The sequence below is a fragment of the Spathaspora passalidarum genome (genome assembly GCF_000223485.1).
Source record: "Spathaspora passalidarum NRRL Y-27907 unplaced genomic scaffold SPAPAscaffold_1, whole genome shotgun sequence".
NCBI classification, from domain to species: domain Eukaryota; kingdom Fungi; phylum Ascomycota; class Pichiomycetes; order Serinales; family Debaryomycetaceae; genus Spathaspora; species Spathaspora passalidarum.
Window position 1 is genome coordinate 96,730 of NW_006767425.1, and position 22,873 is coordinate 119,602.

A 22,873-nucleotide genomic window follows, 5' to 3' on the forward strand; every position below is an offset into this window, starting at 1 on the left:
AATGATGTAATGGAAATGCTTTGTTGTTTCAATCAATCTATTGTTCAGGCAACTACGTAATAAGGAAACTGTTAGAAAATAATAGCAGAGAAAAAAAAACACATATCCAATGTGTGTGTATGGGAATAACTACTAATAATATTTGTATGTATTAATGGATGTTAGCCCGTGGTGTTACTTACGAGTTTCAATGGCGAACTAAAACAGTCACACATTCAACAATTAAGATAGCCGAGCCGCATATATATATATTATCACGTGGACTAAACACACGTGAATGGGTTGAGGGGTTTAATTTGAATAATCGGGGTGTGAAGATTACTTGGCAGATTCTTTTTCCGTCCCGATATCTGATTAGCTAAGCATAATTACGAAGGGAAAAAGCCTGCTTTGTAAACTCTTACAAATCGAAAGAAAAGACTACCAGTAATCTCTCGACGATAATTTTTCGCTGAGTCAGCTGGTGGAAAATAGTATCCGAAAGCAGAAATAAACCATTAGCCCGAGAGGATCTCGCTTTTTGTTGTCTTGTTGCGCCACATTGTATAGATGGTGTGGGTTGATGTAGATTTGAGATTATCAGCCACATTATGTCAAATAGGATAAACAATTCAAACAAGAGCGCTTCTCCACTCTCCTCCGCTCTCCTCCGCTCCTCTGCTCTTTTGACAATCAGCAAACTCCCAAACAAAAACATTAACTCCACCTTATCTCCGGTGACAGTTATTGTTCTGTATCGTTTTCATCTGCAAAATGCGGAAATCGATTGTTCCAATAATACAATGTAGCAACTTTGCATAATTATCCGGAAAACTTCTTCTTTGGGGTAATAACAGTTACCGAATTGTGTTGAGTATCGGCTTGTGACTTTTCGGTTAATATAAAACCCCACACATTTTCCAACCCGTTTTTTTTTTCTCTCACTTTAAAACTTTAACCTTACAACCATTGCTAGAAAAATGCCTCCTGTACAAGAACAACTGTCTATTGCTACCCTGAATAAATCCAATGAATCAATCGATACTTCGGTTTTGGATGCTGAAGCATGGTATACCCCAGTTGCAGACATCGCTCCTGAAGTCAAACGTATAACCGAGGCCTTTTTTATTAAGAGAAAGACCCATTCGTTGCAATTCCGGTTAAATCAATTACGTAATGTGTATTTCGGGATTAAAGACAACATTGATGCTCTTTGTGATGCCTTATACCAGGATTTCCACCGGTCCAAGTTTGAAACTAGAAACTTGGAAATTCTCGGTGGTTTAGCTGAAATTGTTCATATTATGGAAAGTTTACATACTTGGGCCAAACCCGAGAAGGTCACTGATTTGCCAATCAATCTTAAAACTCAACCAGTTTACATTGAGAGAATCCCCTATGGTGTTGTTTTGATTATTTCTCCCTTCAACTACCCTTTCTTTTTGTCGATCTCCGCTGTGGTTGGTGCCATTGCCGCTGGTAATGCAGTTGTTTTGAAACAATCGGAAATGACTCCACGTTTCTCAAAACTCTTCAGTGAAATCTTGACCAAATCCCTTGATCCAGACATCTTCTTGGCTGTGAATGGTGGTATTCCTGAAACAACTGAATTATTGAATCAGAAATTTGATAAAATTATGTATACTGGTAACAACATGGTTGGTACTATTGTTGCTAAAAAGGCGGCTGAAACTTTAACACCTACTATTTTGGAATTAGGTGGTAAATCTCCCGCTTTTGTTTTGGATGACGTCCAAGAGAAGGATTTGGATACCGTTGCTAGAAGAATCGCCTGGGGAAGATTCACTAATGCTGGACAAACTTGTGTTGCCGTGGACTACGTCTTGGTTCCTAAGAAACTCCATGATAAGTTTATTACTTCTGTTAAGAAGGTAGTTTCTGAACAATTATACCCCAAGATTAATGCAAATGATGACGAATTCACTCACATTATCCACGACCGTGCGTTTAAGAACTTGACTGGATTGTTAAAAACTACCAAAGGTGAAATCGTTGTTGGTGGAGATTCCGATGCTAAATCGAGATATATTGCTCCTACAGTAGTTGATAATGTTGACTGGGATGATTCCGTCATGAAGAATGAAATCTTTGGCCCTATTTTACCAATTATCACGTATGAGAAATTATCTGATGCTCTTATCGAGGTTCAACGTCGTCATGATACTCCATTAGCTCAATATATCTTCACTAGTGGATCTACTTCCCGCAAGTATAATCGTCAAGTAGATCAAATTCTTACTGCAATTAGATCAGGTGGTACCATCATCAACGATGTTCTTCTTCACGTTGCCCTTTTAAATGCCCCATTTGGAGGTGTGGGTAATTCCGGTATGGGTGCATACCATGGTAAGTTCTCGTTCCGTCATTTCACCCATGAGAGAACGACAATTGAGCTGAAATTGTGGAATGAAGCTATGATTAAAGTCAGATACCCACCTTTTAATGATACTAAGAATACTTTACTTCAAGTCACCCAGACTAGTTATGGTGGTAATGTTTGGTTTAATCGTACTGGTGATGTTCGTGTTGCTGGACCAAGTACCTTATTTAGTGTGTGGAATGGGTTTATTGGTACTTTGGGAATTCTTGGTACTTTTGTTTCCAAGGCATCCAAGTTGTAAGCTTGTGTCTTTCTATCCTCTCTTTAATTTAATGTGTATGTAATGTGATTTAATTTTACAAAACTGAGTTGTTTTTTTTAAAAAAAAAAGACAAACGTATTATGTATTATTATGTATTATTATTTTATTACTAGTATTATTAAACAACAGCAAAGGTTTAAAATGTGTACCCATCATAACTCATAAATCATTCAGAGATAAATGTAACTTCACTATACGCAACTCCGGATTCAGTGATACCATCAACAGTCAATTCCAATTCATCACAATATTGGTAAATATATGGCTTGGCACCAGCAACATTGCTAACAATAGTCTTAACAAGCTGGGGAATTTCTGCCATGACATCAACACGTTCAACCAAAGTTTTTAAATCTCCCTTGACGACACCAACTTCAACCCCTTCGTCGTCTGGATTGGCGGCATCCTTAAGGTAATGAAATTCAATAGATTTAGGAACAGGCCATCCAATTTCAACATCATCATGAGGATCCAAATGAACAACCTTGTTGTTCACGGTGGCATACAACACCTTTTCGTTATTACAAATCATACCGACATTGACTCTGGTTTCAGCATATGATCTAGGAGTGGTGAATTCCATTTGGACAGCAGAGTAATTTTCCGATTGGAAGTTGAGGAAGTTCCATGATTTGGCAGCATGATGAGGTTTCATACCTTGCAAGGCAAATACAAACATGGTGTAACCTTCAATTGGGATTTCCTTGGTGACAGGTTCAGCATTGGCTTCAGTAGCAGTCTTGGTGGTGGTGATCTTACCAGCAACAGAACATCTTGGCCAAAAGGCGTGTCTCATTGATCCCCATGGGTTTTCAACATCTTCTCCATAAAATGTGAATCCATCCTCACCAAATATAACTCCATCAGTCAATCTTGTCATTTCCAATTCGACAAGTGATTCTGGATTAGCCGAGAAGTTCAACTTAAATGTCTTGTTGTCGATTAATTCCAAGGATATACCATCAGCATAAAAGTTGGCACCTTCCAATCTAAAATTTTCCAATTTTGTCGAAGTCCATATTCCGAGTTCTGGGGTCTTGGAATTAAATAATCTGAATGTGAATTGAGCGGTGGTATGAACACCCATAACGTTAGAATGGATAACTTGAGCAAACCCAGTAGATCCCGACTTCAAGTCAGTGAAGTAAAAGGTCTTGGTTTCAACATTAGTTGATCCTGGTTCAAGCCAATTGAAATCTTCAGCAACAGTAGGTCTGCTGACTTGATTGTTGACGATACGCTTGGTGATGGGTTGGATGGCATCGGCCCCATATTCAGGCTCAGCAGTACCAGCAACAACAGAAAGACCAGATTGTACCCACTTTAACATATTAGCTTGTGATGTAGATAGCGAATGGAAGATGTATTAATAAAAACTCTAAGGGGGAGTAGGGTGAGAAAACTTTTTTGTGTGTGTGTGTGAGTGAGTGAGTTGAATGTTTGCGATTGCTTGGTGCTGGTTTTCCATTTTCTTTTTTTTTTTTCTTTTGCCTCCGGCGCCAGATTTTCTTCTCCGTCTGCACTGGAACGGCTTGTGATTGTTCGTCAGGGGGGGAGGGGTGACGGGCGGACCAATTTGACACGTCGAATAAGACGGCACTGGGAATTTATATTGATCTTTGGATGTTCTGTGATCGTATCTAGGAGTAAACTTATGCTTGACTTGCAATTGTTTGAAATAATACTTGTGTTAGTTATTCACGTGAGGAAAGTCACGGGAAACAACTCCTTTCAAGTTTTACTTCGGCGTAATCTGATTTACCCCTGCTTTGAAAGTTACACAGAACTGATTAACAACCGGTGCAATTCACGAATATCCAATTGGACCAATTTTCCTATCGTACCTGCCAGTAGTATGAGCCCTGCACTATGTGATCTAGATTCAAATATTCCCAAATGTTACGCGTGGAGTATTTGTTCTAAATTTTCGGGAAATTCATGCTATAATCTTACACTAAGTTCTAAATAGTTTAGATAATCACAGGATCATAGAAATAGAATTGTTGAGTAACAGCCCTGTTTAGTTTTAGTCTTAGTTCTAGACATGCATTTCTACTACCTCCATTAATCTATGCATAAAGTGTAAAAATGAGCGGGGCTGATACCAAGCGGTGCAACCTGGGAACGAAATTTATCCCTCCTGTTTTCCCCCACCTGATGTTTTTCTTTTAGTAGTTGACACATAACCATCACTTAACTCCAGAAAAAAACCGATTCATCTTAAATGCTATATGCTATAACTTCAATCTATTTAAGCCTTTAATCTGAAACAGTGCCGCCATACCCGAGTAATATTTTTGTTGTGGCTATGATTTTAATATTACGGATATACATAAAAAATTGGGACTTAAAACTTCCGTCGTGGTGGGCCAAAACTACGAATCTATTTTTTTCTGCATTTTTCTTTTTGGCTCTTTTGGGTAAAGCCAATTGTCTATTTTTTTCTTTTTCCATTTATTTTTTTTTTGCAGTTTTCACAATGTAAGGTTGAAGCTTTTTTTTGCAGTTAAAAAGGGTCGTGTAAGAAGTTTTATTGTTATCACGCAAAATGCGAAGGAGAACAGAAAAAAAAAAGCGTGAGGTTTTATGTATGACAAAAATAGCAAGGGTGATACATTTAAGTTGATTCTAAGCAGATATAAATTACCATCTCTGAAATGTTTCACGTCTTTATTTTAGATGGTACATCACATATATCATGTACATGTTTGATAGAAACGTTTATAAAGAAGCATCATTGGTATGTATATTGTTATTGTACACCTGACGACAGCCCTTCGTAAAAAATAATAACATCAGTTTACACAAAATTTAGTAAATTGATTTTCTTTTTTTTTTTATTTTTTTTATTTTTCTGTTTGTTAGCGGCTAGTGCTTGACAACACTAGTTAACACACCGGACAATGGTGATAATTAATTAGCCTTTTTTTTTACTTCCCCAATTTTTCCACTTTACCCATAAAATTTGTCAGCAGTTTCTTTACGTTTCTTCATTGCCCATCATCATTGTCATTAGTCATAACATCACACTTGACAACCCAATTCTGACATCAGCAACTAAAGTTTCAACCCTTGAAAAAAAAAAATTCACCCTAGAAAATCCAAATTGGTCGCATCAGGCGTAAATCCCCGTTGACCTGCCAAACAAATCACGCAAATCATTAAAGCTTCCCTCCGATCCTTCTTACTTTTACTTTCATTTTCACTTTTACTTGATCTGCTCCAAGTTCAAGCAAACCATGTCGGGTGTTATAATATCAAACTTACCTCCTCCTCTAAGTGGGTCCACTGGCACCACTGCCACTGCTTACACTATCAAGCTTAACAATGAAATTATTAGTCATTTGAAAAATTGCTTACATAAGGGAATAACTGCCAAGTTGGTAGTCAAAGGAGGCAACTATGTATGTATAACTGCTCCAACCTTGTTTTATCAAGTTCTGTTACTAACCTGTTTCTAGTCGATTAAGATTTCGGAATCTTTGGAATTCCCATGCATGAAGCTGCCAGAGAACTTAAACGTCGATATCTATTCCATTGCATCTGCATCTGCGAACAAGCATGTCTATAACGGTAGAATAGCAGCAAAGCTCAATGTCATTACCGATACACGTAAGATCAAACAATATACCGCCAATGCCAACCTTGCCGTTTCGTCCCCAAAACCTTTATCACGCTCCTCACCTTCACCTTCAATCATAGTGAGCACTTCCACGCGACCTCATGCTAATATCGACTATACTGCATTTAGAACCAGCACAGGTGATCCTGATATTGTCAAGAAGTTTATTTATTTGTTAGCATTGGGTCCGATTTGCTCCCTGCGAATAGCGGAAATTATGCATTATGAAAATTTGAAGTCGCTACTAGACGAGTATGCTCAGGTATACGACCCTCGTGATTCATTTATTGAAGATGACGTATTTCCTAGCCAGGACTTATCGGATGATAAAGTCAAACAAGATCCGCAGTATATTCTTAAAGACAAGACTTACAAGGAGTTGAGACCTTGGAAATGGAATTACTCTGCATACGAAAGAGACTTAATCATCGGTAATATAAATCATGCATTGACGAGATTGGGATACTCCCAAACTCATCCATTAAGACGCAAACTATGTGATCAAGATGGTGATAAAGATGAAAAGCCAACTACACCTTTGAATGCCGAGAGAAGTAGTGGGCTCGGTGGTGGGATGTTGATTTCTAAAAACGCTTTCAAACGCGCAGCTACTGATTCACCATTAATCAGCCATCTGACACCACCACCACCGCCGCCTCCTCCTGCTCCGGTAATCAAGACTGATTCACAAAAGAGAAAATTATCATCACTGAGCACATCCTCGGATGAAGAACCTCAAAAGAAACTCAAACTCGAATTCAGTTCCGCTTCATCCTCATCTTCATCGTCATCCTCTGAAGAGGATAGACCTAACCCGGTCCCTCCACCAGCAAAGAAATTGGACTATTACACTAACTTAGCCATTAAGTTTAAATTCAAATATAAGGAGTATGAGTCATTATACCTTCGACTTAAACAAGAATCCAAAAAAGATCAGGAATCCAAGAAGGAGCTTGTGAAATTGTTTGAAATGCATCAATTATTAAGTCAATGGAAGAAATTACTTTGGGATTATGATCGTGACCAAAAGCAAAAGGTCAATGTTATGAATTTGAATAAACATAAAGTATCAAGGTCAACTTCAAGAACGGAAAGAGCTGACAATGTTAAGAGAAGCGTCAGTCCTCCTAAACGAAGAAAAGTCCTTGATTACTAAGACAGTTAATGTGCTATTATTTTTGCATTTTTAATATATATAATGTATTGTCATAGGCTGCAACCTCTACTATACACAATTTGTATCTAATAATTGAAAATACTCTTGTAATACAAACATCTGCTTTCTAACAAATCCCAATCCTTTTGAGTAATCCACATTTCATTAACAACCTTTAATCTTCCATAAACACTACCACCTTTCCACGTCAACATTTCCGGATCAAATTCTCGTGGTGGGGGCAAAACATTCACTGGCATTAACGTACCTTGCTCGCTCAAACTGTCGATATACTCCCAATCCAATTTAAACTGTGCTTGAACTTCAATATCATCCATGACATCTTGAGGCAATTCCACATCATCCACAGAAGTTTCTTTATTTTGTTCCTTGTGAATCTTGGCCTTGGCTTCGTCAATCAACCCCTGTCTCATCTCATTATTACTCTTAATTTCTTGAGATACATAAGCGATAATGGAATCAATGGAACTAGTGGAAAGAATTTTTGGACGCCAGATATTTATCCGATCAGTTAACATAAGATCATACCCACTTATCTTTGCCAATCCACCTCCAACAACCAAGATATTATCATACAACTTCTTAAGTTTTGACAAGTCAGTGGCCAATCCGGCATTGGTGATTGATTCAACAATAGCTTTTTCCAACGGAACATGGTAGATGTTATCTTCCTCCTTGCCATTCGCAAAAGTAGTGTCCTCATCCTCAATTAATCGCGTTAAAAGGTCATCTTCATTCAAATCACAGAAGTTCAATTGCGTACGTAATAATTCCTGAGATTTACTCTTGGTGTTATTAGGCTTGTTAGTGTATTGGTCTAACGATGGTTTGAATAACCTACCCTTGATTCTTGAATTTCTAGGTTGGGTCAGAGTAGATAAACTTGGAATGGCAGGGGTTTCCTTTTCAATTTGGAATAATTGAGGAAAGAAAAGCGCCATTGGTGCAAGCATTACTTCATCAAATACCTTAAAATCATACTTTTCAGTAGTTTCATGGGGTTTCCGTTTATAGAAACTGTATAATTGCACGGCAATATCGGCATCTTGAAACGTAGCAAAGTTATGTTTAAGATATTGAGCAAGTTCCCAATCGTAACTAGTACCCAAATCAATATCCTTATAAGGGAACGCGTTTTCAAGAAGTAATTTAATAAATGTCTCTGTGATATGATCACCTCCGTAGTTTAACAGGATGCTTGAATTAGTAATAACCATACCTTCGTCAACACAATTGATGGTGGTGGTTTGTGCACCAACATCGACAACACAAGCTGTTGAAGCACCAGCACCAAAGGTAGCGGCAACAGCTTCTTGAATTATACCAACACGACCAAATCCAACAAATTTGAAAAGTAAATGACACCAAGTTTCAACATAAGATTTATCATATAAATCAGGAATAACCAACATACACTTGAAATTTTCAAATTTTGTGATTTGTAACTTACTAATCAATGTTTCAGTGATGATATTACTTAAATCACCTAAGATTTCTTCAGGGGAGTTATAATCACGTGAATATTCATTAAAATTACCGTTGACTAAAGGATATCGCAATTTCCACTCCAGATTAATAGGTACAGCCAATGCTTCTTCTCCAATATAGAACGTCTTGTTTGTGTGCTTGACATCGACCCATTCTTTTCTATTAGGATCATTGTGATCAGGGATTAGTTCTGGTTCTTGTTTTTTATTGAAATTAGCAGCTGTTTCTCGAGAATTGGGAAGCACTCTTCTTTTGTAATAACGCATACGAGCGCGGAAATCTTTAGTCACTATTGCACGTTGTTGATCAAATTCTTCGTCAAAATAAACTTCACCATCTTCATTCTCAAATCGTATAGGTATTGGTTTCTTGGAACTTTCTGAAACACCGTTGACCACCACTGACGAATTTGTTTTCACGGCAATTACTGAGGGTATAGTTTCAGGGACAGCATCAATGGCACGGCCAATACGGATAAAAGCACTTCCTGGCTGTAAGATAATAACATCTTCACCAATCTTGGCCTTTTCCTGTCTCACTTCTTCGGTTTCATTCTCATCGTCTTCTTCTTCTTCTTCGTCCGCTTCTTCTTGTACTTTTGAAGCATTCAGTTTATCTCTTCTCATTTCAGCTTCTATAGCATTCAAATCGAAATTATCAAAAGTTTTCAAATCCTTAGAATCTCCCTCAGTCTCAATATTACCTTGTTCTTTCATCTTCTTCAACTTTTGTTGGGCAGCACGTTCGCTTCTCCAGTTACGAATGAAGGAAACTTGTTCATCCTTCTTCAAATATTCCGTAAAGTAATTCTTTTGATTGATCAAAGGAATGGTCTTGACACTGGTCAATCCAAATCCATTCTCGGCTTCAAATCGCCCTATACCTGTCTTTTTAAGATTTTGAGCGATTGTGGCGGCAGCCTTGATTCTTCCTTCTTTTCTTCGTTGAAGAACTTCAGCACTGGGTTTTTTGCCTGTTGTTGGACCAGGCTTGAGTCTTTTGGGTGAATTGCTGTTTGCTTCTGTGGTAGGCTCTTCTGACATTGTGTGATTGATGGATGACTCCGCCTCGTTGTTTAGTTAGATGATTGGTGTTAACCTGTTGGAAAGAGAGAAGTTGTGGTGAAAATTGTTGATCGCTTGTTTAGTTAACGTTGTAGCTATTTTTTATTTTTTTTCCGCTTTGGTTTTTCTGCTTTGGTTATTGTCTACTGTAGAGCTCAGCAAATAAGTATAGGGTGAAGTATTATATGAATCAATCATGTATTTGATTTTATTTAATATATACTACTACGAATTTGAAGAGTGCTAAACGATTCTATCGCCCTTTTGATCAGCTGGCAAAACAATCTCGTCGACTTTTCCAGAGTTATACTCCAACTTACCTCTACTGTTGATATAGTTAATTTCATGAACGTTGGAATGATCAGGAACAAGCTTATCACAGTTTCTCAACTTGTACCAAGGTAAAGTAAACACTTCTTCAACCGATTCCAAACTACGTCCTTGCAATTCTGGTAACAAGAATGCAAATACTAACCCAAGAACCATAACACCAACAAAGAAGTAAAATGCTCCATATGGTTGCAATGCCAACATAAGCTTAGGAAGAGCCTTGGAGTTACCGTATTGGTTGGCAAAGTGTAACACCATGACTAAAGATTGAGCAAATGAACGGATGTGTAAGGGGAAAATTTCCGACCCAAGTAAATATTGAACTGAATTGAAACCAATTGTCCATCCTGTACCGGACAAGAAGATGGCAGCAAGTGCTCCCTTGGATGCTCTGGTTTGAGAAGGCGACAACTCAGTATCATCTTCGGCTGCCTGGGGAACAATCGTAAGGAAAATAGCGTAATATAAAATAGAAATCATTTGTAATGAAATACCAGAATATAAAGCACGTTTTCTACCAAACACATCGATAACGAAGAAAGCACCCAAATAAGCAGAAGTAAGTTTAACAGCTCCCAAAATAGCAGACATTTTCAATTTACCAATTGGACCCTTGATACCAGCAAGAGAAAACAATTCAGAAGCATAGATAGTGACAGCGTTAGCACCACTCCATTGACCAATAACTTGTGCAGCACCCGCAATACAGAAGAAACGATAAGCAATACTCTTATTTGTGAAAATATCTCTGAAGTTTCCCAAAATACTTGAATTGGCAATAGCATCCTTTTCAGCCATGACTTGTTCATTGATATCACTAATTTCAGCAACAATATAAGCATGATCTTCTGGCATGTGTCTTAATTTTGACAAATTTTTAACAGCTTGATCAACTTTATTGACTTTCAATAACCATCTGGGTGATTCCACACAAAGTAAGGTTGCCATAATTAAAAGTAACCCTGCCAATAATATCTTTGGAATAAGAGTGTATCTCCATTGGTTATCATTAATATGACCATTAACAGTATCAGCAACATGCAAAACACAACCATAGTTTGTCATATAAGAAATTAAGACACCCAAATAAACCGCACCAGCAAAAATACAACTTGCTAATCCACGAATAGGACTTGGTGCAACCTCAGCTAAGTAACTAGATATATTTTGTTAGTAAAATAAACATTTTGCAACCGATGAAAAAAAAAAAAGAATACATACACAGGACCGATAGATGTTGTGTGACCAATAGCGAGTCCTTCAATAAGCCTACCTGCGTAGAGCTGGCCGACATTACTGGCAGTTATTTGAATGATAGTTCCTACTATCCAAATCAAACAGATAATTTGAAGGGACCTAACACGTCCAAAGTAATCAACAGTCTAGAAATAATGTTAGTACCATAGAACACTTGACTCCAAAGTAAGTTTGACATACCTTCATTGCAATCAAAGCACCTCCAATTGCTCCTAATTGTACCATTGAAGTAATGTTGGACTTAAGATTGGCTAAATAATCAGTAGTTTTCGTTGGGTCTTTTAATCCAAACCTAGCGATAAATGAAGGAAGGGTTATATTTCCAGAAACTAGTAATGTTAGTACAAGATCTTCGTCAATAGCTAAATCACTTTACATACTGTTCCCTTCATCCAAGCCTCTAGCTGCACCAAGAATACCAAATACAAAAATAGACAAGTATAAAGTGATATTGAAAATTTGTTTTGGATGATCCCTTTTGTCAATGGTCCATCTAAATTTCCTTTTTGGTGGTGGAGAGCTAATTGGCTCGACTTCCACTTGATCTTTCAATTCTTTGTGCTCGTTAGAGAGAATACTGTGACTCATAATTGTTTTACTTATAGAAAGAATTGGAAAAGGAGAATGAATTGGATAGATTCCACTCCCTTATATATTGTTCGATCCAAGAGCAATATCAAAAAGCACTTCATATCGACCCGATGTCAATTATCTAAAATTTCAGGAAAATCCCGGAGAATAATTGGTGGGGTAAAGGTGCTGCAGATTGCAAACCACTATTATTTGGTATTAAGTGGGGTTATGTAGCAGCAATTGTTTACTACGTATTTGGCACTAAGCCTGGTGAAATAAAGAGGCGGTAAATTCAAACTATAATCGAAAAAATATTATTCGCCCCATTGTTTTCACCCTAAAGGAGAAACTCTGGTGAAGATAAATATTTTAAAGGGACTAGACAATAAAAACATCCACATAATGAGGAACGACTTGTGTGACAAGTAACTCATTCGCACCCTTGTTTAACGCAAGGTTACTATTATATATTCCCTCCATAGTAATAGATATTATCTTCTTTCTTCAAGAGTTGATTTTCAACAAGTGCCGTTTGATAAAGCTGGAACCCCGCCAGTTTGTGTAAAAATTATGAACCAAACTCCGGAGTGAAATTGGCACAGATTAATTATTCCGAGTGTATAAAATATTGCGAACTAACTAAGGATGATTGGTTATAATTTTCTAAGAAAGCTCGGAGTATCCTTTGTATTCGATCTAAACTGTGGGCTTTGAATTTGGGGATGCAAAAAAAACAATAGAATGGGGTGGGGGGACGTTCGCTTATTTTGAAATGTTACATTCTCAATTTTTATGCTTTCATCGTAACTGATTACTAATTGAATTGGGTCTTGCCACATTTATTGTTTCTTTATGTTTACTTAGTTCATGTTTATACTCTTACATGATTTTGAGCAAAGTGCTGTTTAATTTGATTTGGGACAGCATAAAAAAATATATCATTTTTAATTTCTTGGCTGCTTTCACTGGTCAGAGAAACTTCAAATGCATACGCGGTAAAATTTGACGTATTGACATATGTTCTAGTCATAACATAGCGCAATGTAACTTTCCAACATGGTATGTTTGGGCGAAATAATAATTGCATTCATTTCCATTGTTATGTCCCCCACTCTTACCCCACCGCAAGAAAAAAAAACGTTGAATTTACTGAACTTATTCTTAGGGTATTTCTTTAACCGATTGGCCACATTTCATCTTCTACATGTAATATTCTAGTATTAGCAATGCCAAGAAAAGACTTCTGATTGAAATTTTACTTACTTTGGTTCTTGTTTCCACTCCCCGCCATTATCCCTTTCCACCAAACAGATTCCAGCTCCGAGCTTTTCCATACTATAACAATGGTTGGCCAGAAATATGGAACAACTATCCCCTCTTCTTCTACCCCATCTGTCTGGAACACTATTGTTTTGGCTCAATCTTTGCTGTTACTTCCGGGGCACGGAGCCGATTTCGGCAGATGCATACTCATTGTACCATACATATATGACTCAAGAGTAGCATATCTTTGTGGGGAGATAGAAAGAGGAGAAGAAGGAGAGATACTTGACTCCTTTGTTACATTAAACGAGTTAAACAATTGAAGGAGTCTAAAACCTCCTTTGTTTTCTGAGTTAAATTTTGGATCCGTATGCACAATTCCTTCAAAAACCTTGTGCAGCTTGTATATTTGCCTGTTCGTACCTTTTATGGTTCTATTTCTTTCTTCTTTTCTTTTCGAGTAGCAACGACTTCTCAGTTTACAGTTTTTTAAATGCTAATTTCATTAGTATACCCTGTTTACTAGCTATTGTGGTACTATTTACTTATTTTCCAAAAAAAATTGCAATTAGTTGTTCAGTTTTGCGGAAGAATCTGTGTGCCTTGCTATACAAAATACTGGGATATTTCAACCTTAGATCAATTAGAAGGTAATCTACAAGGTGAAAAGTTCAATCAAGAAATTTTGATTTCTGTTACAAGCGGCTGAAATATCGCAAATGTTAAAATATTGCATATTTACAGGCCATTGCTATATCTTTAGACTAAGCTTTAATAAATTATAGTCTAATCTTTAGATTTGGCTTTAGCAGTTTTAATTATATAATCTTTGTCTAGTCTTTGCTCGATCTAAATAATCTTTGTCCGCCTAAACTCCGCTCTCCGCCTAAAATCCGGGTCAAATGTAAACAAAAGTTCCCCAAGTAGTTAATCATGATGTGAGTAATGAAAGAACTGTGCCAATGAAAACTATATGTTTGACTAAATAAAGAGGGATCTCAAGGATCAATAATGTTTACCTTGATGAGCCACTACATTTGAAGTCCACAGAATGAAACTGGTGTGTAAATTTGTCCATCTTATACCTTGTTGAAAATGCTGCAAAAAAAAAAATTTTTTTCGTCTATGTGTACTTGTGCACAACCTGAAAAACCAATGACTATTTAAACGTGTGTTAAAACTCCTTTCATTATTCTACTTTTCTCTCTTTAAACAAACAATGGATGATATTACTTCCTTAGAGTTGGGAAATAATGAGTATCTCCCCCAAAAGCGTTTTTTGACTTTCCTCATGCCAAAAAGGGAATATCCAATCCCCAAGGAGGGAGAAAGAAAGTTGCACCCAGAGCAAAGTGCCAACTTTCTTTACAAGGCATTTTTTTGGTGGCTATTCCCATTAATGAAGGTAGGATATGCTAGAACCTTACAACCAAATGATTTATGGGTATTGACTGATGATTTAAAAGTAGAACACTATACTGAGCTTTTCTATTTCTATCTTGAACAAATTAAGTTGAAATCCCAGGGAAAACATGTTGAGAAGAAATGTAAAGAACGAAATGAAAGTGTTGAAAAGAGTTCTGTAGGCTTGGAAGAAGATTTGAAAGATTTCGTTTTGTCTAAGTGGGATATTGCCTTTGTTATATTTTTTACTTTCAAGAGAACTTTGGTTATTGGTACTATTCTTGCTGTCATCTCCCTTTTTGCTATGGCGTTTACCCCTTTGCTAACCAAATACCTTATCAGGTATGTTGAAGCAAGATCCCTTGGTCTTGAAAGTAATGTAGGTAAAAGTATTGGGTATTCGATTGGATTGGCATTGTTGATGTTATTATCTGGGGTTACTGTTAATCATTATTTTTACAGAGGTTTACTTGTTGGAGGCTCAACCAAAGCATTGTTAACTAATGCTATTTTGAAAAAATCACTCAAGTTGAATGCACATGGTCGTCATAAGTTCCCTACTGGAAAAATAACTTCTATAATTACAACGGATTTGGCCAGAATTGAAATTGCGTTGCTTTTCCAGCCTCTCATTGTAGCACTTCCAGCTGCTGCCATTGTTGCCATTGTTATCTTGATTGTCAATATCGGTGTTTCTGCTGTTATCGGTATTGCTGCATTTATATTCTTTTTGGGTTTTATTTCACTCGGTGCAAAGAAGTTATTTACTTATAGAGATGCTGTCAGTAAGATTACTGATAAGAGGGTTGGCTTGATTAAGGAAATTCTTAACAATTTAAAAATGATAAAATTCTATTCATGGGAACAACCATACCATAAACGGATGATTCAAGTTCGTAACCAAGAAGTTAACATGATTTTGAAAATTCAAACATTAAGAAATGTCATTTACTCACTTGCAATGACATTGAATGGTATTTCAGCCATGATTGCTTTCTTGGTGTTGTATGCGCTTAAGGGAAAAACTGCAAACCCTGCTAATATCTTTTCATCGGTGTCCTCATTTGAAATGTTGTCGTTCTTTATATTCTTCCTTCCACAAGCATTATCAACTAGTGCTGATATGCTTATGGGTTTTCAAAGAGTTGGGGAATTACTTTCTGCACCGGAAGAAGAAAGCCATGAATTATATATCACTCATGATGTTCAAAGTGAAGTTGCAATAAATGTGACAAATGGGTTCTTTAGTTGGGATAACTTTGAAGATGGCAACAATGACGATGATGAAAGTGATGGTGATATCGACTTCTCTGGATTGTCCAGGAAGGAGAGAAAGAAAGCTAAAAAAGAAAGGAAGGAAAGGACCAGAAAAAGAGAAGAGATTCAGAAAGATAGAGAAGAAAGAGAAAAGGATCTTGTTAGAATTGGAGCCAAATCTGATACAACATTCAAGGGGTTAAAAAATCTTAATTTAACCGTCAAAAAAGGTGAGTTTGTTGTGATTACTGGTTTAGTTGGTACTGGAAAATCTTCATTGTTGAATGCACTTGCTGGTTTTATGAGGTGTGATTCAGGTGAGATAGAAATCAATGGTTCATTGTTATTATGTGGTACTCCATGGATTCAAAACAATACTATCAGAGAAAATATTTTATTTGGATCCGAATTTGATCAAGAGTTTTATGATAGAGTAATATATTCATGTTCATTGCATGTTGATTTAGCTAATTTACCTGGAGGTGATTTTACTGAAGTCGGTGAAAGAGGTATTACCTTATCTGGTGGTCAAAAGGCGAGAATTAATTTAGCTCGTGCGGTCTACTCCGATAAATCTATCCTTTTGATGGACGACGTTTTAAGCGCTGTTGATTCTCGTGTTGGTAAGCATATTCTTAACCAATGTTTGCTTGGTTTATTGAAGAAAAAGACGAGAATTTTGGCCACACATCAGTTGGCTTTGATTGGAAAAGCAGATAGAATTATTTTTGTGAATAGTGATGGTACTATTGATGTTGGTACCATGACTGGTTTATCAGCATCAAATTCAGAATTCAACAAACTTATGACTTTCAGTAAAACTGAAACAGATGATGAATTGGATATCAACATCGATACTGAAATTGAAAAGGATCCCTTTGAAGTAAGCTTGGTAGAAGTAGACGAAGATGATAATTTAGACTATAAGCTTAACAAGGATGTTTCCAAGGGAAAGATCACTTCTGATGAAGAAAGAGCAATCAATCAAATCACAAATGAAGTTTATGCGAACTACATTAAATACGGTTCTGGAAAATTAAGCATTTGGGGATTTCTCATTTTACTTACTTTAGTATTATCTATTGCTACATTCTGTTCGATCTTCACCAACACTTGGCTTTCATTTTGGATTTCTCAAAAGTTTCCTGGTAAATCTAATGGTTTCTACATTGGAATTTACGTTATGTTGAACTTATTAGCTCCCATCTTTGTTACCATGTCATTTATTGTTTTGATCACTATGACCACTATATCAGCAAAGAATTTGCATTTGAAGGCCATTAACAATATTTTGTATACCCCCATGACATTCATGGATACTACCCCCATGGGCAGAATATTAAATCGCTTCACAAAAGATACTGATGTATTAGATAATGAAATAAGTGAAAATTTGAGATTCTTCTGTGATAGTGGGGCACAAATAGTTGGAATTCTTGTGCTTCTTATCATTTATATCCCTTGGGTCGCTTGTGCATTGCCTGTGGTTGCTTCCATCTTTATTTTGATTGCTAACTACTATCAAGCATCTAATCGTGAAGTTAAGAGATTAGAAGCTATCCTTCGATCATTTGTATTTAATAATGTGAATGAAGTGTTAAGTGGTATGGGTGTGATTAAAGCATACAGAAGCCAAAAGAGGTTTGCCAAAATTAGTGATGATTTAGTTAATAGAGCTAATGAGGCTGCTTTTGTGCAATTTGCAAACCAGCGATGGATTGGTATACAATTGGAAATTGTGGCTAGTTGCCTTGTTTGTTTGGTTTCATTATTGTGTTGCTTTAAAGTGTTTCATCTTAACGCTGCTTCTGTGGGTTTGTTAATGACATATGCTATAAGTATTTCTTCTCAGTTGTCAAATTTAATTAGAACTTTTACTGAAGTTGAAAACTATATGAACTCAGCGGAAAGATTGTGTCATTATGCATTAAAATTACCACACGAAGCTGCATATACGATTGATTCAACTGAACCACCAAGTTCCTGGCCACTGGAAGGAGCAATTGAATTTGATAAAGTTAATATGAAGTATAGACCTGAATTACCTTTAATTCTCAAAGATTTGTCGTTTATCATTTCATCTAGTGAGAAAATTGGTATTTGTGGTAGGACCGGTGCTGGAAAATCCTCAATCATGACTGCTTTGTATCGTTTGTCTGAGTTGGAAAGTGGTAGGATTTTGATTGATGGTATTGATATTTCCACGATTGGATTGAAATCATTACGTTCGCATTTATCTATTATTCCACAAGACCCTGTATTATTTAATGGTACTATTAGAAGTAACTTGGATCCCTTTGGTGAACATCTGGATGAATGGCTATGGAATTCATTAAGAAAGTCTGGTATCTTAACTGCAACTGAAATCGAAGAAGCTCAACAATTAGACAAATCAACAAAGTCTGAAAATTTACCTAAATTTCATTTGGATAAAGTGGTTGAATCTGAAGGGGAAAACTTCTCACTTGGTGAAAGACAGTTGGTGTCGTTTGCTCGTGCATTGGTTAGAGAATCTAAGATTTTGATTCTTGATGAAGCAACTTCGTCAGTTGATTATGAAACTGATAATAAAATCCAAACCGCTATTGCTAGAGAATTCTCAAATTGTACCATTTTGTGTATTGCTCATAGATTGAAAACCATTATTAATTATGACCGTATCCTTGTTATGGATAAAGGACAAACTAAAGAATTTGATTCACCATGGAAATTGTTCAACACTCCAGGAAGTTTATTCAGGGAAATGTGTAACAAGTCAAATATAACTGCTGATGATTTTGTATTTAGAGATTAGTGTATAGCCTTTATTGTTTTTTTTTGTTTATATGTATAAATCTATCAAAAACCCTGATAGATGTCAAATAAATACGACATGCATATTATGGCATATAGTGCGAGGTAAGAGCCGTTGTTGCAAAAATAAACAAATAAACTGGTAGCGTTTGATTTTGTTTTTGCAATAGATTACACCAACTGGAAGTTACTTGGGTACCTTATTAAACTACTTCAAATTCCCAAAAGAAATATAAACTTTAATGGGAAACGTACAAGAATGCTTAGAAAATGTGTTCTAATAAGAGCTTTTAGAAATTGATTGAAATTTCTTATTTGAGTTATTGTTCTGTATATCCTGAAGTAACGCTAGACTGAAGCAAATAAATACTAGTTTGGAGTTGGAATTATTTTGCATGGGGATGATATTAATAAGCTAGTGCTAGTATTTCTTATCAATCAATGTGTCCTTTTGGAAATGAGTCTTCCACGTTCTTGTCCTCGGTGTATTTGGTGACGAACTTAACTAACTTGTTGGATCCTGCCCACTTCAAATAGATACAAGCCCATAAGATTTTGCCCGTTCTTTCTAGCTCTTTCTAATCTAACTCTGATTAATATATGTTGTGGCTAATTTATCCTTGGCTGTATCTGCCAAGAAACGCACGTGAGATTTACGATGAACCAAGAGAAACCTCTGAGCTTTTGATTTAAAGGTTGAAAGACATTTGGATATACTTCCATTTCTCAAGGATACATAAATACCTTGATTCTATTAAGAAACGTGATTCAAGCTTATTTCAACCAATCGGACCAACAACAATTTCCTGGTGCTATTCCCCGGAAACTTGATGTAAAGCTATGCAATGTGCCAACTACCCAGGGGTAATCAAAGATATTTTTTGTAAACAAATCCCCAGGTTTACTACCACGCCTCACATAAAGCCTCTTTGACCAATGGTTGAGGGAAGAATTTAAGAATGCTTTATCGTCAGATTTTAAAGGCTAAAGAAAACCGACTGATTATGGTCAGATTTTACAATGCTAGATAAACTGCAAAATAGAACAATAGGTGAACTCATTTTATGGAAAAGAGACTTTATAAGAGTACTCCATGGGGTTAAGATGTTTGTATAGTATGCGAACTAGTAAAAGTGAAAATTATCTAAGTGAGGGGATAGGGGGCCTTATATAACGGTAGTAATTACCATAATTATTCTTCTGTCATAACAAAACTGTAAAAACGTTGGCACGCCCGGCTCTCACCGGAAAATAAAGAAAATCTTGGATGCTCGGATTAACTAGGAACTAAAAAAAACTGAATCGAATTTTCAATCGGTCCATTTTTTTTCCTTGGTGGTCTTATATGTAGAGCGGGTTTAGAGCTGAACTATAGTAGTTTCAGCCACTACTCCGCATTTCAATCATTGGCTAAAGCTAGACATTTCACCTAGTCAACATGAAAACTTTTGGTGTGGTGGTATTCGCAACGTTAGCAAAAAAAACGCTCTTTGTAATCTCGGTTAAGTTTCTGTCTTGGATTCTATTGTTCTTTGTGTTGACAGCAAAGATTTATTTGGATCGCACCAACAACCACGCCCCGGGAACTTCCCATCCGAAACTGTAGAAATTTGTCGGACAGAAAATTTCGCATTACGAATGTTTTGCAGTTTACACTGTTCTTTCCATACCGAAAAACGGACATAACCTACAAATTTTGATTTGAAGTCCCGAAAAGTGCAAAACTCACCAGAAAAAAAAAAAAAACATTGTACGTGAAAGGCACACCTATTGAAGTAGCGCTATATGTCGAAAATTCAAACATAATTAGTTTTTTATATTTCATTCTTTTGACTTGTTCATCATAGCTCCAACTATTCATCATCAATATGTACAAACAATTCGTTAGAGGTTTTGCCTCCTCTGCTCCTGCCAGAAACTACGCCAGCACCATTAAGAACTTGAAAATTACCAAGGACACCAAGGTTATTTACCAAGGGTTCACCGGTAAGCAAGCTACTTTCCACGCTGAACAAGCTATTGCATATGGTACCCAAGTTGTTGGTGGTATCAACCCAAGAAAGGCTGGTTCCACTCACTTGGATTTACCAGTTTTCGGTACTGTCGCTGATGCCATGAAGGAAGCTGGTGCCACTGCTACTGGTATCTTTGTTCCACCTCCATTGGCTGCCGCTGCCATTGAAGAAGCCATTGCTGCTGAAATTCCTCTTGCTGTTGCCATCACTGAAGGTATTCCACAAAAGGATATGGTTAGAATTGCTCAAATCTTGAAGACCCAAGACAAGACCAGATTAGTTGGTCCAAACTGTCCAGGTATCATTGCTCCAGATCAATGTAAGATTGGTATTATGCCATCTTCTATCCACAAGAAGGGTAAAGTCGGTGTTATCTCCCGTTCTGGTACTTTAACTTACGAAGCTGTTGCTCAAACCACTGCTGTCGGTTTAGGTCAATCTTTAGTCATTGGTATGGGTGGTGATCCATTCCCAGGTACTAACTTTATTGATGCTTTAACCTTGTACTTGAGTGATCCAGAAACCGAAGGTATCATTTTAATTGGTGAAATTGGTGGTTCTGCTGAAGAAGAAGCTTCTGAATTCTTGAAGCAACACAACTTGACCAGAGATGTTCCAAAGCCAGTTGTTTCCTTCATTGCTGGTGTTTCTGCTCCTCCAGGTAGAAGAATGGGTCACGCCGGTGCCATTGTTGCCGGTGGTAAGGGTGATGCCAAGAGTAAGATTGCCGCTTTAGAATCTGCTGGTGTTGTTGTTGAAAAGTCTCCAGCTAGATTAGGTAAATCCTTGTTGGCTGAATTCGAAAACAAGGGTCTCTTGTAAAAAGTTGGGTAAGATTTAGCTGAAATATATATGTATAGTTCTAAGAAACTTAGATAGATTTTATTATGTAGTTGTCAATGAGCATTCACTGAGATAACAAACAAAAAAGTTATTAGACTAGAAGACCTGTAAAAAAATACTTAATCTGGTTAAGAGGCATAGAACTTGGCTACAGTTGCAGCATTTAACTTTTAAATGGTTGCATGGAATTTTGGTGATTTTGATTTTGTCGCACTACCTTTTTTTCAACCACTGAAAATTTTTAAAATCACTTACAATACTCATAGATTTGACCTTAATACTTACAGCATACAAGATGAACATGATAAGATCATTAGTGAGGGGTTCAACTTCAATATTCCCATCTGTTAGACAAGTTCTGTTTCAACAACCAGCTATCATCACACCATTTTCTGCATATACTCGTTTATTTTCCAATAGTTTGATTCACCATGCACCACCTCAACCTAAAACCAAGGCAAACGTACAAGATTTAGAAACATTCTTTAAAGCCATTGGTCGTAATACAGTTGAACATTTAGAACTTTTTGATGGAAGTTTGCCCAAGTTCTTGAAGGCATCTTCAGCAGAAATGAAGGAAATGGGAATTGAAACCCGTACAAGAAGATACATGATAAGATGGAGATATAAGTTCGAAAATGATTTAGAGCCATTGCGTGAACATAAACGAGGCAAGAAGAAGAATGGTGGTCAAAGAAAAGCCAAGGCCGTTATTGCTAAACGTAGAGCTTTGGAAAGAATTGCTCAAAGAGAAGCATTTGCCAAGAGTGAATTGGATGCCGAAACTAGAGGTGAAAGATTGTTCTAATTAGGGGAGGGATTAACAAGGAGCTAATGTATATCTGTAAATAGATTCGTATACTTACAAAAACATAATAGAGTGTACAAATGAAAAGCATATCAACAGACCTTAACATTGTAAATTAAGATAGTAACATATTGTAAACAATGTAGACTGTTGAACTACAACAACACATTCTAATTATATTACACTAGTAGTAGTAGTAGTAGCAACAATAAAAGTAAAGTGAAATTTGTACGACTGGAATTTGGTTGTCTGCGGCTGCCACAAAAGGATTTGGGGAAAGAAGACTTGTTTACATTTTGTTCAAAATTCACGTCCTTTTTGACAACATTATTTTACA

At 36.7% G+C, this 22,873-nt stretch overlaps 9 protein-coding genes across 9 annotated transcripts; 6 read left to right on the forward strand and 3 right to left on the reverse strand. All coding sequences in view use genetic code 12, as the record gives it.

Annotated features, from left to right (window-relative positions):
- Nucleotides 1-132: 132 nt before the first annotated feature.
- SPAPADRAFT_57710 (uncharacterized protein) lies at nucleotides 133-889 on the forward strand (the record flags this gene model as incomplete). The annotated part of the gene is made up of 1 exon (XM_007372010.1): nucleotides 133-889. One exon carries the CDS (start codon nucleotides 591-593, stop codon nucleotides 786-788), a length of 198 nt encoding a protein of 65 aa, XP_007372072.1.
- Nucleotides 890-934: 45 nt separating this feature from the next.
- Nucleotides 935-2,762, forward strand: ALD7 (hexadecenal dehydrogenase; the record flags this gene model as incomplete). Its single annotated transcript, XM_007372011.1, has 1 exon — nucleotides 935-2,762. One exon carries the CDS (start codon nucleotides 1,284-1,286, stop codon nucleotides 2,619-2,621), a length of 1,338 nt encoding a protein of 445 aa, XP_007372073.1.
- Nucleotides 2,763-2,808: 46 nt separating this feature from the next.
- On the reverse strand, nucleotides 2,809-3,972 carry SVF1 (Svf1p; the record flags this gene model as incomplete). The annotated part of the gene is made up of 1 exon (XM_007372012.1): nucleotides 2,809-3,972. The coding sequence occupies one exon, from the start codon at nucleotides 3,970-3,972 to the stop codon at nucleotides 2,809-2,811; it is 1,164 nt and encodes a 387-aa protein (XP_007372074.1).
- A 1,665-nt stretch (nucleotides 3,973-5,637) lies between these two features.
- Nucleotides 5,638-8,960, forward strand: SPAPADRAFT_57714 (uncharacterized protein; the record flags this gene model as incomplete). Its single annotated transcript, XM_007372013.1, has 2 exons — nucleotides 5,638-6,046; nucleotides 6,104-8,960. The coding sequence occupies 2 exons, from the start codon at nucleotides 5,882-5,884 to the stop codon at nucleotides 7,418-7,420; spliced, it is 1,482 nt and encodes a 493-aa protein (XP_007372075.1).
- Nucleotides 7,507-9,972, reverse strand: ARP8 (Arp8p; the record flags this gene model as incomplete). Its single annotated transcript, XM_007372014.1, has 1 exon — nucleotides 7,507-9,972. One exon carries the CDS (start codon nucleotides 9,970-9,972, stop codon nucleotides 7,507-7,509), a length of 2,466 nt encoding a protein of 821 aa, XP_007372076.1.
- A 189-nt stretch (nucleotides 9,973-10,161) lies between these two features.
- SPAPADRAFT_144982 (uncharacterized protein) lies at nucleotides 10,162-12,168 on the reverse strand (the record flags this gene model as incomplete). Its single annotated transcript, XM_007372015.1, has 4 exons — nucleotides 10,162-11,479; nucleotides 11,545-11,705; nucleotides 11,761-11,909; nucleotides 11,961-12,168. 4 exons carry the CDS (start codon nucleotides 12,166-12,168, stop codon nucleotides 10,237-10,239), a joined length of 1,761 nt encoding a protein of 586 aa, XP_007372077.1.
- Nucleotides 12,169-14,635: 2,467 nt separating this feature from the next.
- Nucleotides 14,636-18,871, forward strand: SPAPADRAFT_53104 (uncharacterized protein; the record flags this gene model as incomplete). Its single annotated transcript, XM_007372016.1, has 2 exons — nucleotides 14,636-16,115; nucleotides 16,251-18,871. The coding sequence occupies 2 exons, from the start codon at nucleotides 14,636-14,638 to the stop codon at nucleotides 18,869-18,871; spliced, it is 4,101 nt and encodes a 1,366-aa protein (XP_007372078.1).
- A 1,822-nt stretch (nucleotides 18,872-20,693) lies between these two features.
- LSC1 (succinate--CoA ligase (GDP-forming) subunit alpha) lies at nucleotides 20,694-21,805 on the forward strand (the record flags this gene model as incomplete). Its single annotated transcript, XM_007372017.1, has 1 exon — nucleotides 20,694-21,805. One exon carries the CDS (start codon nucleotides 20,739-20,741, stop codon nucleotides 21,705-21,707), a length of 969 nt encoding a protein of 322 aa, XP_007372079.1.
- A 185-nt stretch (nucleotides 21,806-21,990) lies between these two features.
- SPAPADRAFT_57717 (mitochondrial 37S ribosomal protein mS41) lies at nucleotides 21,991-22,646 on the forward strand (the record flags this gene model as incomplete). Its single annotated transcript, XM_007372018.1, has 1 exon — nucleotides 21,991-22,646. A coding segment is annotated over one exon (352 nt), but the record flags the coding sequence as incomplete, so codon positions are not given.
- Between the last annotated feature and the right edge of the window lie 227 nt (nucleotides 22,647-22,873).